The 12,892-nt window shown below is 39.4% G+C and overlaps 1 protein-coding gene across 1 annotated transcript in view; it reads right to left on the minus strand.

Moving 5' to 3' along the window:
- Positions 1-306: 306 nt before the first annotated feature.
- Positions 307-12,892, minus strand: part of KIF26B (kinesin family member 26B) — a 288,027-nt gene continuing 275,441 nt past the window's right edge. The window contains exons 13-15 of the mRNA XM_027740999.2: positions 9,482-9,684; positions 8,309-8,459; positions 307-6,738 (exon numbers count right to left, since the gene is read on the minus strand). Coding sequence (XP_027596800.1) covers positions 6,590-6,738; positions 8,309-8,459; positions 9,482-9,684 — 503 coding nt within the window. The 3' untranslated portion in view covers positions 307-6,589. The remainder of the gene's footprint in view (positions 6,739-8,308; positions 8,460-9,481; positions 9,685-12,892) is intronic.

Here is a 12,892-nt window from a genome sequence, read left to right on the forward strand (position 1 = left end):
TTCTGTCTGTTTCTGGACAGCAGCAGGGAAGAAGTTAATGGTGCTCTGATGCTTGTAATATTTCTGTCATTGCTATTGAACCCTGCAATTCCTGATTGTTTTCTGGCAAATTTTCTTCTCAGCAATACTTGCTTGGTAGAACCCCTTTGGTCATTTTATTTTCAGGTTTAATCTTGCTTACTCTCACTATTATAATTGCATGTCCTCCTGTGGGTTAAAAGCACCTTCTTATCAGCCATTTCATGGTAGGAAATGTCATGAAAGTTTCTCATTCAAAGTGAAATAGTCAGGAGGAGGAAGCAGATATATTGGTAAGATAAAAGTAAACATTTAATGCCACTATAGTTTGATTTTTTTTTCCAGACATCATATTTTTGACAATGTTTCACACCTCAGATACCACAAAAAGGATATTTTTTAGCCAGCAAACAATAAACTTTACAATTTTAATGGCAAAAGGCTCAATGCATTTGTTGACCAACTTGAAAATGGCTGTGACTTTCCACATTTTCAACTTATCCTCATGCTATTCTTTCTTTTTTTTCCCCATAAAATTTAGTTGATAAAATATATATATCTACCACTGATACAGCCTCTTCTGGAATTGCCCACTGGTGGGACCAGCATAAGTTCTATATCTATCAGTTTCTCTCCTCCTTAGCCCTATTTTATACCACTGTTAAAGTGAGAAAGAACATAGCCACAGACAGAGTGAAATGGATTTAGCAAACATACACTGCAATGCATAGCACTTAGATAAGCATTTCCAACCATCATGTGTAAATAAATTATAAAATACAAGCAACTCTATAAAACAAGAACATCCTGAGTTTACAAATAAATTATATCCTTCATACATAGAATATGATGTGGATGTTAGTAACCAGCAGTTTCAGCTATGGGAGGGAAAGAAGTAAAACATAGAAAAGTTAGTATCTATGCATACATAAAACATATATGTATGTGTGCTACATGTAAATACTCACACACATACATATACAATATAGAGGGTGAATACATCCATATCTATATTATATAGGGAATATGTAATATAGCTGAAACTGCCTCAAGCACCAATTTATTACCATTATTATAAAGTTCGCTCAATACTTAAGTAGGACCACTCAAAGTAAAATGGTTTGGGTTGTGTTTTATTTCCTGTCCAGGAGCATTTGAAGGTAGTTTGAAATATTATGGCTGAATGCTACTATTTCACTTTCAGTACCTCCATTCTTTGCAGAATCGTCATGCCCTTTGTGAGCTTCAAAATGTTGCATAAGTGAGCATGAGACTGCTGTTTATGAAGTTGGTGGCAAAATCCATATTGACTTCAACTGCGTTAGTTTTCAGGGAAAACAGATTTTTCTTTTTTTTTCTTTTTTTCTTTTTTTTTTTTTTTTTGAAAGGTTGCTTGAGAAGGAGAAAGAAGAAAGATAAAGACAATAATAAAATGGTTTATTATTTCCAAGAGCAGGTATGGAAACTCTGATAACCCCGAGATGAGCACACAATAAATGTGAGAGAGAGAGAGAGATTATTAACTTTGCACTGACAAATCATTCACAGTTTTGTTTGCTATAGTTATTTGGAAACCTGTTTCAAATCTTATGATAGCTAGCAATGTCCAGCCTTGTATCTTCAGAAACTGCTGTGTGTTGCCAATGCAAAAGCCTGTGGAGTAACAAATCAAAGACCATGAGGACATCAGGATTAAGCAAGGTATGCCACCCATCCGTGGAATTGAGAAAAAGTGCCTCTCCATATGGTCATCATCCACTCCTATCAGTGTTTAACAACACCAATGCTTTGATCTCTGCAGCGAGTTGGTGTATCCCTGATGCTGTGCAACCATCCCTCCCATCATATGAACTGGCATCAGAGGGTCATTCAGCCTCTGTTTTATAAGAATGGAATTTCCTTCTGCGGTGAAGAAGTTTCAAGTTATAATTTTAAAGCTATTAGGACTAGACAGAAAGCTTGATCTCATAGACCACCAAGAGTCCAGGTTCTCACTTGATGTAACTATGCTGTATTCCTCACACATATGCAGAATTTATTGTATTTAACAGCTGAGATTGTAAAATATCTTGCCTTAAATTCATGACACCCTGAAATATAGAGTAGTTCATTTGGAATACTATTACAGGCCTCTAGATGGGAGCTGCAGCAATTGGCTTTGTAGATTGAAGAAGGTGGGGAAGAAAGGACTTTTTAAAGCAGGCCTTAAAAGTGTTTCAAGCATAAGTTTTCTCTGTAGTGTGGCGTGAGTCACCTTCATCCCAGTGAATGCAAGGAGAAAGGTTTTGTAGGCACTCCTTGGAGGAGGAAGGGGGAGTGGTGGTGTTACCATTTGTGAACACCTATGCCACCTCCCCACAATAATGTGTGTGGGGACTGTCTCAGACTGCTTGCATATATACTTCTCTGTATGTATATACCCTTTGTTTTTACAATTATTTTTAGTTCATAAGAAAGATGCAGCAAAATCACAAACATTTATAAAAGGTAATGTTTGTAAAAGAGTCTGTATTCTTCAGCTGTCATCACATTTGAATTCCATGCCACAGATAATAGTCACCATTTTAAGACATACCATAGTATCGAGACAAATGAAAAAAAAATTAAATCTCCCATACTTCAAGATGGACTGAGACTATCCTGTGAGCAAGCATGAGATTTGGTGAGCATTATTTCCAGCATCACTCCCAGTTTTCAGCCTCTGTATCTTTCATCCTTTTCTGTACATTATCTGCAACTCTCACTTAGCTTGCTTCATGCCAGAGGATCATGCCATTACCACTTACTGTTTTATGTACCTGCATGTTTCAGAAGTTATGTTTTATGGCAGTGGGTACTCCAAGACTGAATCAAAGTCAGCAGATGTTCAGCAATAGCTCTGTGTGTGGCCCTTATGCAAAATGAGGGGATATCAAATATGTAAGAGGAGAATATTTTGCTACAATATAACAGCACAGTAAATGAAAAAAAAAAAAAAAAAAAAAAGGCAGGTGGATGAATTTTCCTTTTCCTCGCTATGGGAAGGTTACACTGCTGTAACTCTCCTGACTCTTAACACAATTGTGCTTCAGTTTTACTAGCGCAGGTGAGATGAGAAGAGGCCCAGTAAAGACCTAAGAAAGGAGAGCCCAAGTGCTGGTTTGCTTCCTTGTCTCTCTATAAAGTAATACTTCGGATTGCTTAGATCTGAATGAATTGACAAGGAATCAGTTTGAGGCAAATACAAGGCATGCATGCCTAGAGAAAAGACTTGTGTCATTATGACAGGAATTAGGGCTCTCCCATATCCTCTAGGACACAAAGTGACCCAGCACCTGGAGCCAGCAGGGGTGTGACCCATGGCTTTCTGCCTGCTGCAAGAGCTCACACAGACCAGAAGGACGTCTGAATCCAGATTGCAGCCAAAGTCTCCAGTCTAAGGCTACACTTGAATTTGTGGCTATAAAGCAACTTCTGTCCCTTGTATGAATAAGGCTCACATATGCAAAGACGAGCAGTTCCCAGAATAAGCCTCAAGCTGCCCCACAGCTGCCCGTGCTGGAGAACAGTGGTGGGGATACGGAGCAGTAGTGCTGTTCTGCAGCTGTCACACAACTCGACAATGAAGAGCTGTGATCTCCTGTCACACATGCAAACAAAGAATTAACCTTCAAACCTAATTACATTAACACTGCTGTTCGCTACTAAAGCTGTCCCAGGGAAATAAGATTGATTTCTGAATGTGCAAATGATTAAGCATTACATTCATGTTGTTCCTTGTGTATTTTAGGCAACATGATGCCTTTTAAAAAATCAACATAAAACCAGCATTATGCTGGCAATTCCTTAAATAATGGGACTTCCTGGATGACTTGCAGAAGTGTATGGGTCTTCTGTAAAATGCTGACTACTGCAGACTAAGATCCATTGCATAATAAGGTCTTGATGCTTTTAATTACCTCTTTTGCAGATATTTGAAATATAATAATATAAATACTGAAGTAAAAAGCTATTTTTGAGAAGAAAACATTTTATAGTGTTCAAATCTCCACAAATTTTTCATTCCTCTTTTTCCATTAAGCCATCACAATTCTTAAAAACATAGTGGCAAATTCTGAATTGCAATGACAGAAAGTCAAGAAAGAGAAGATGAGTATGGATTTTAGGATATGAATACTAGTATGTAACGGGAGTGTTAATGGTCCCTTTAATCAGGTCCTCAGAAATAAAATATTTGTAAGTACCATGATTCTGCTAATTAGTACATAATTTTCAGTACGCAAAATTCATCCTTGGCATAATCCATTTGGTTTCAGGAATCAATTTTGGTCCCTCATGGTAAACAGAGCGAACATATGCTCTTACTGTTTTAAGTAATGGCTAGGTAGACATGCTGCTTTCTATGCGTCCCAATCTCCAGAAGTACCAAATCTAGAGTCAATGAATAATTGAGTTAATGATGATGAGGAATATTACATGCAATTGATATTTTACAATACCTCTGAAATGTGTCCACTCGATTTATAGAAACAACACCACTCTTGTATAAGTCCCAGACTGTGTGTAGGGGCGATTTCCTTGGCTCTCTGCAGCTGTTTTTTTTTTTTTTTGGTTTGGTTTGGTTTGGTTTTGAGTTTTTGGTGGTGGTGGTGGTTTTTTCCTTTGAGAGAGAGGGGGATATGTCCTTAATTCTTACTTGGAATAAAAGTTTCATGATAGGAAATTGGTGTGGAACAGAGTAGAAACTGAGTTACATGTAGGACCTTTTTTCCCCTTTTATAGATTGTAAGAAGAATCTTCTACAAAATCCAGTGACAAGGGTAATAGAATTAATAAAATTTGTTATTACTAAATAAAAATAAAACTATAAAAATGTTATTTCTATTTTTTAAAAAAGCTTTTTTTTTTTCACCTAACCACTAGAAAATCTATCAGTATTATTTTTCCACTGGAACTTGTTGCTTGGGATATTGTAAGATAGCATTAATATGATGTTGCAGGTAAAAGAAAAGTTGCACGTAAGTACAGCAGTAGATGAATTTTGAGTATATATTAAACGAGGCTCTTATTTCCTCACAAGTAACAGGAGGGTAGCACAAGTGTATGTGAAAGAGGAATTTCTGTGTATAGGCTTATTTCAATACAGAGGAATAAGAAACCTAATCCAACAAAATAATGCTTCATGCCCATATGTAATTAAAATGCAGATTTTGCACATTTTTTTATAAAACACAAAGGATTTTCCTTCCCATGTACTCTTTTGTAGATAAAGAGGCAAACTAGTAAAACATTTGGATGTGCATTGAGGCACAGGCCCCTGTCCTTTTGACGTCAATGTGAATTTTGCCATGGCTTCACGTACTGGAGGATTAGTGAAGCAGATGCCATAGCCAACATACTTGAAGTGCTACATCTACTCATTTACTTTATTTCCAGATATACTAAGCTAAGTAGAGCCTGAGCTTCTCAGGTATGTCTGTGACTATGGACACACTGGGCCAGGGATCCAAAGCTGCCAAAACACGTTTTGCAGTGGTATATGTCATAAAGAGGTGAAGGTAAATTTTATCAGTCAGAGCCTGAAGAAAGAAATCACAGAATAATCACTCATTTTTGGACTGATAACTGTTGGAATATTTAGCCTAAAGGATAATTTTTCAGCAAGTTATTAGCACCAGAAAAAGGGGTTAGGATAAAAGTACCTCCTCATTTATAACTCCAGCCAGTACAAAGCAAAAAAAAATATGAAAAAGAAAACAAGTTGGGGGGTTGGATCAAACTGAAAAGATGTTTACTTCACAGTAATGTCACTTCTCCTCTCTCATACATTGCAAAACCTACAGGCTGGGAAAATTACTGTGTTCTCCAGCATATAAGAGAGTATAGAAGGCATATAAGCAAATCTTACTCTCTGCTAGAAATACTTTTGTGTCATCTGGGAAAGTTGAATTTCTCTTTGAGTGGCCTTACTCTGGTAACAAGAAAAGACAGTTAACATTTATTCATATGTTGTACTGATTAGGAAATATCTCTACAAACACAAGTTACCTAGAAACAGCAAGTCTGAAATAGGAGAAAACACCAAGAGAAAAACAAGCTGTAAATACATTTCAAAAGTGTATTTGTTTTTTTTCCTTTTTCTTTTCTTGACTAGCACCATCTGTACACAATAAAGTATGAACATAAATGTTTGGATAATAAAGATTTGCAAGGCACTTAAACAGTTTTTCTGGATAGGTTTTCTTTTAATGAACCTCTCAGTGGAAGTCCTACAACCACCTTTTCTCCTTCCTCAGCTAATGCAGGGAAAGAAGTGTCTTCTGCCAGCAGTTTTTATTTACAGACATATCCTTAAAGGTTCCTCAAAGTGCTCTTTTAGGCTAAGAGAATCAACAACCTTATATCTCCATTTTTCATGCTTGTCCCGTTTTTTTCTAATACAAGACCTCTGTATAGTATAGCAAATCTCTCATACACACAGTTGAGACTTGACTCCAACCTTCATCCTCATTCTTTTGTCTTTGGGATGCTACTTGGAAGGGAAAAGGAGGATGGCAGAGATGCACATTGAAGTTCTCTTGAGGTTCATACTTTATCGGCGTCTAGAGGTGATGTCAAAACAGGTGATCATCATAAGATGGGCCTTGCAGAAGTTGACACGGTTTTCCAAACGCTCAGTCACACATTCCAGGGCCTCCAGGTATTCCAGAGAATCCAGCTCAAATACCTGCTCCAGATCAACTGTGGGGGAAAAAAACACACAGATAGAAAAGTAAAAAAAAAACCAGTGATTGTTGTTGGGATAGTCAGAACTAATTCAAGTCTTCAGACCCATCAATATACAACATTATTACCTCTGGCTTGCCACTGTCGTTAAAAGTTGCCTTTTCTGCTTAATGGCTATTAAAATGGCACAGTGGCTTGCCCATTGTGAAAAATACTTCTAAGCCGCATGGGATGCTTTCTTGAGCAATATGCTCTGCCATCCTCACCAGAGCTGCAGATGGCTTTTGCCACACTCCATCACCCTTAAGCAAATATTGAGTGCTAAGCATGTACTGACTTTCTCACACATTCTCCTGATCAGAAGCAGCTTTAAATAGCTCCTCTGTCCTGGGAGGACAGCTCCCTTGTTGAATTCAGAACTCGGAACTAGAAACCAATCTCTAGTCTCTTTGTTCCTCCCACCTTTCTCTGTTCCATATGATTCTCACTAGACCACTCAAGCATGGCAAGGAAAGGCATACACATTAAAAACTCCAACTTAGGTGCCCATATGCTGCCAGAGACCAGTCAACAGCAGCTTCCATGGAAGCCAAGTGTGAGATATATTGTCTGGGCCAGCACTTCTCATCTTATCTAGTCCCTGAGGTCTTTGCAATCCTTGAGGCTTTCTGCATTTACCACCCTGGAATCAGAAGCAAAGGCATCACACTCTCAGTGAACAGCACTGTATAGTAAATTCCTTGCTCTCTTTAAAACTGTCTTTTTTTACTTCTCTTCCTTAACAGTGTTCCTGAAACCTATACTGTGGCTGTTTTGAAGGATGTACCAATCTAGGGTCAACTTAAGGCAACTGTCAAAGGAAGAGTTAGGATGCTGTAAGAGAACACACCAGTCAGCCTCCTTTTGCTACATGCCATTATCCTAGATAAATTACATATTGTGGCTTTTTTTCTAGAACTTTTTGATATGAACTTGTCTGCTTGCTCATACTAAAAACTGTTGTATAACTACCGCAGCACTCTTTATGTTTTTTTCCTTTGAGGTGCTGAGGCCCTTCTTCATTTGAATGTGAATGATCTTTAAGCTCTCTGAACTTTACATATATAGTTATAAAAAATGGGCCAAATTCATTTTTCATGTAAGCCCACTGGTGCCAAGGGACAAGTTTGCTTCACAGTGTTATTTTGTGGTAGAAGAGCAGATTTATAATATTGCTTATACGTTTGAGTGATCTGAGGCCAAAAAAAAATCTCATTTTCGGGAGCTGTGGACTGAAACGCGTGAATGTTAATCTACCAATGGCAATATCCACCACTAGAATGCTGTACCATTTCAACATTCAGCTCTCAGGCAAAAAGGATTGTTCAGTTCTCCTGTAAACATTTAATAAGAATTATAGGAACTAGTTCTAGAAATACAATCAGCCTAAAACTTGCTCTTAGGTTATATGTTGGTTCATTTTAGTTCACAAACATAGTAGCTCACATCTCACTCTCTTACCGCACATTTCTGCTCTCCTCCACCCACCCCCATTATATAAACCAAAGGAAACCTATGAGTCCAGGCAATAAAAGGATGCCCTTACATTCACTAAGCCATTTATTAGGATCCAGCATCAGGTACTGTTTTGTCACCTCCAGTTCTCTCATTAACCATTCGTACTTGGCCTTGACCTCAGCAATTCTCTGCTGGCGATGCTCCAGGATTTTCAGCTTGGCATTAAAACATATCACCTCCTGCCAAACAGGAAAAAGAAGCAAGGAAGGAATAGATGAAGAGGAGAAGAAATATTCAGATCCATTCAGTGAAATGATCTTCCAATCAATAATACTGACAATGTGCCATTTATTCTGGAAGCATATGAATCACTGCATGAAATCCATCATCTTTTTTATTTTTATTGCTTTTGTTTGGTTTTGATGTTTTCCATCAGTGAGCTTTGGAGACTTTGCAATGGTAGTTAATAATAAACCATAATAATTAATAACAGGCAGCATCTTGAAATTAGATTAACTGCGGTAAAACATTTCTGCTTTTTGTCACCAGAGTTTGGCTAAAAAAACCTAAGCTTTTGGGAGAAGAAAATCCATTGCTTGCTTTATTAAAAGCCTAAATACACCCTTGTGCTTGGCACATAAGAAATGCAGTAGTCATATTTTAAAATAGAAAACTGGTAGCAATATCAAATTTAAAATATCCTTAAACAAAGGCAGTGTGTTATGAAAAGCTCTAGTAATCCACAATCATTAATAAAGATGATATATTTTCTGTAAAGATATGGAGCACAGTGACAGCACAGGGTGCAGTGCTGTCTGCGGACAAGAAGCCTGGCCTCATGTGACTTCTGAGAGGTGGCAACCATCAAGACGTGCAGCAAGTGACTCCACAGTGAGGGCTGTGCTACCCTCGCCAGTCTGGAAGCAATTCCAGTAATAGAACTATCCTCCTTCAAGCCTGTGTGAAGGTCTCAACACTATTCCACTTTTTTCTCTATTAACAAATCTGCTGTGTGGGTGAAGTGCAGTGGAAAACCCACCACAGAAAGTTTCTCCAAACAAAACCATGTCTGAGAACAACATCACGAACTGCCTAAACAAGTGATAAGAGGTAGGAAGGAAAAGTGCCTTAAAATAATAATAAAGCCTGTATCCACAGTTACTCTAAAATACTCAACTTCAGATACTCCTCCCAATCTTCCATATCAAGAGCTGACCTTTACAATTTACACACTCCAGGAGATCACACAGATTGCACTCACCTTGCTGTCCCCACCTCGCCGTCGCTGGAGCCTCTCCACATCATCTATCTCATAGACTTTGATCTCAAAGGGCTCCCCCAGGCCCCTCTGCCCACTTCGCAGTGGCCCATCCACCCAGCGGACCCCGGGGCTGTTGGCAGGCTTCCTTGCTGGGGAAGTGGTATCCAGTGATAAAGCTGGAATAAGCCTCCGTCTCTGTGAACCTGCAAATGCAGAAAGTGCCATAGCATGTTAGCAGAGTTACTGCCTCTCCTTTCTGCCCCATCTGCAGAGAAATCTACAAATTATATGTATTTGGCCTTTTTGCGCACAGAAGAAAATGGACAGAAAACCCAGGGAAACCATGGGAGCTGTAGCTGCAATGTGCTGTACCCACTCCCCATGAGTCAGATCCTCATGTATTTGGTGTCTGACTCCAGGATTTGATACTCAGAGGGCATAAGTACCCTAAAGTTTACAGAGCCTGTGTCTGCTCCCCTTTGCTTAGGTCTCGGTGTGTACAGGTGTGCCAACGAAGGATCAAAGCAGCAGGCTGGAACAGCTTTGTTTTCCTATCTCTTTACTGGTACTGACTCTTACAGCTGAAGGACAAGCATTAGCCAGCCTCTGCAAAGACCACCTCCAGGAAAGGTGTGGGTTTAGGTTTTTTTTTAATCACAGCACAAAAAGCACTGTGATACCCAAGCTCTTTCACTATCCTGGAGTTGAGTGCCAGAATACCACCATCTAGTTCTTTGCATAATAACACTGTAGGCTGACTAAAGCAGCAAAGCCAGTAGAGAGGACAAAAATGCTTGTAGTAAGTACATCCAAGCTTGGTGGTTGCCACCAGAGTCACATCAGCCTTGTCTCCGTTCAGTAGAATATTCTTCTAAAACATTTCCCATTTACACACTTTCTGCGGCACTGACGATGGGCCAGACAGAAGCAAGAACAGGCTGGTAGGCAGGTTAGTCACTGTGCCTGCTTCAATACTAGTGCTTGTGCCCACCCATCCTGCTTTATAATACCAGTGCAGTGGATGAGAGCACTGAAAAAGGCATCTGCCATGTGAGTTGCCAAGTCAGGGCCTAAGGTAAAGCAAGGAAGAAAATGTACGTCACTGGCCTAACAGCAGGGGTAAGAAAGCTGAACATGAGGTTTGTTGGAAGAAAGAACAAACAGACACACAAAAAAGAAAAACAACTGGTTGCATTTGCTTGCTTGGTTTAGCACAATCAGAGCAATGAATGGGTTTACAAAAAAAAAATAAAAAAATTTGCAGCTGACAATTCCTGCAACGTCTCCCCTAGGAGGCAGAAGGAATAGAAGGGATGGGAGAAGCCAAAAACAAAAGCTGGAGCCAGCAAGTTTGAATGAAACTATTAACTGACTCTCTTGGCTGCAAGAATAAAAGTGGTGCCAGCAGGGAAGAGATGCAGAATAATTATGCAGATTTTATTTTAAAAACAAGATAAAACCATTTATAGGAATATCCCACATTATATTTATTGAGACTTGAATGCAAATAGTTTCAACATGTCTGTCAACTTGGTGCTTCAATGAATGCCAAAAAAAAAGAACACCAAACAAAACCCACCCAAAACAAAAACCTCCAAATATCTATTGATTACCTAGTTTTCAAATTTGCCAGTAACAAACCATGGTCGAGTTTCATTCATTGTAGTCTGTTTCTCTGCTGATTTTATGAACTATCACATCTTATCCCATGATTTCTGAGTGCAGCAGTCTGTGCTAGAAACCAGCAGTTAAAGACCTGTAATTAACCTGTAAATGTTAGCTCTAAAATAGATGAGAATGGTCTATCTTGCTATCTGTAAAGCGTAGTCTACAGAGTTTTTAGTTGAATTCATCTGAGATAATTGGATGGAAGAAAAGAAGAGCACAGCCAAAGCTGATGGACAGAGAGCTCTGTGTAGTCAGGGAGCTCCACAAGGCTGTTTTATAACAAACAGTCTGAGATCTGGATTGCCCATCCTGTGACACCTATAATAGTTGTATTTACTACTCAAACTGCAGCCCAGCAAAAACGTTCATGCCAGAACAAATGAAGCCTTACAAATACTAGCAAGTAGGAGTTATTTTAGATCTGTAGTACCAGTCACTGGAAGACAATGTCAGTATTCACTTACCTTGAATACATTTCAGTTAATCTCTAGATTAAACTGCCTGATCAAGAGAAGAGTCAGATCTTGACAAAAGGAAAAGCAAGACCTGACCCATTATCACAGATGAAAACTGAAAACAATAAGAGAAATACAGTTTGGGAAGACCTCAACAAACTGTAACGCTAAGGGTGACTCTTGTCAGCAATGCTAGAGAAAGGTAACCAAATGGTGGGAGCAGCTGCATACTTGAAGGGAAGTGAGACTATTAAATTTCGTTACATGCAGGAATAGATCCTGCAACAGGCTCAGGTCTTCCTGGGAAACAAACCCTCCGCTTGCTTAGATGGGAAGGGCACTGAATATAGTCCTAGTGTCACTCAAGAGCAAAATGAATTCAGGCATTAAATACATTTTAAAATATTTTTTAGGGTTTTGGTGTCCCACAGGAGCAGTCTTTCAAATTTTGTCTGCATGTAAAAGCAATCTCTTTGCTGTTTCTCAACTTTTAGACTCGGCAATATCTACAAGCATCAGATCTGACCTCCTGTTTAATGCACTGAGTGCTGTTAATTCTTTTTATTTTCTGTTCCACATTGGTGGTCACACTCCTCTCTTGACATGCCTACAGACTAGCTCTAGCATTTCCAGGAAGCAGCTGAGCAGACTGGAAATTCCTTCTGCCCAGCTTTCCACGCATGGCTGAATTATGACTAAGGTAGTGCCTTTTTCTGTGATGTTTGATTTTCTTCCCCTTTTCCTCACTGTGGCTGTTAACATCACCTTCTTGTGCAATGAGGCACTTTCAAACCACCCCACTGGAAAAACTACATCTCTGCCCAGAGACAAAGCCCAGGTCTGAGACTCTCTGGGAATGCAGGTGGATGGCTCCAATGCACCTTGCCATGACAACAGCATCATGCTCCTACTTGGAGCAAAGCAAAACAGATGTCACTGGGGTATGAAGTACAGGGATGATGGTAAATATTTTTGCATTTAATTCTCATCCATATATGTTTGACTCAATGAGAAACAGAAGCCTGGGGTCTAGAAGGAGGGCTCCAATCTGAGGCCTTGTTTAACAGCACTTGCTTATCCCTCAGTGGAGAGGCAGAGAGGACTACAGTATGGCAGGACACATTAACTCATTATATTTTTCTGGTCAGAACTCACGCCTGGATTGCCCATGGGTTATTACAACAAAAGAGCTGCTGGCTCTTGGTGCACTGAGGCAATGCAACAGGGCAGAGCCACCACAGGCTACCCAACTCCCCACTGTCTGCCCAGGGGCTCCTTTGGGACACAG

The sequence above is a fragment of the Pipra filicauda genome, unplaced genomic scaffold (genome assembly GCF_003945595.2).
Source record: "Pipra filicauda isolate LSUMZ 115617 unplaced genomic scaffold, ASM394559v2 scaffold351_size757598_pilon, whole genome shotgun sequence".
Classification (NCBI taxonomy): domain Eukaryota; kingdom Metazoa; phylum Chordata; class Aves; order Passeriformes; family Pipridae; genus Pipra; species Pipra filicauda.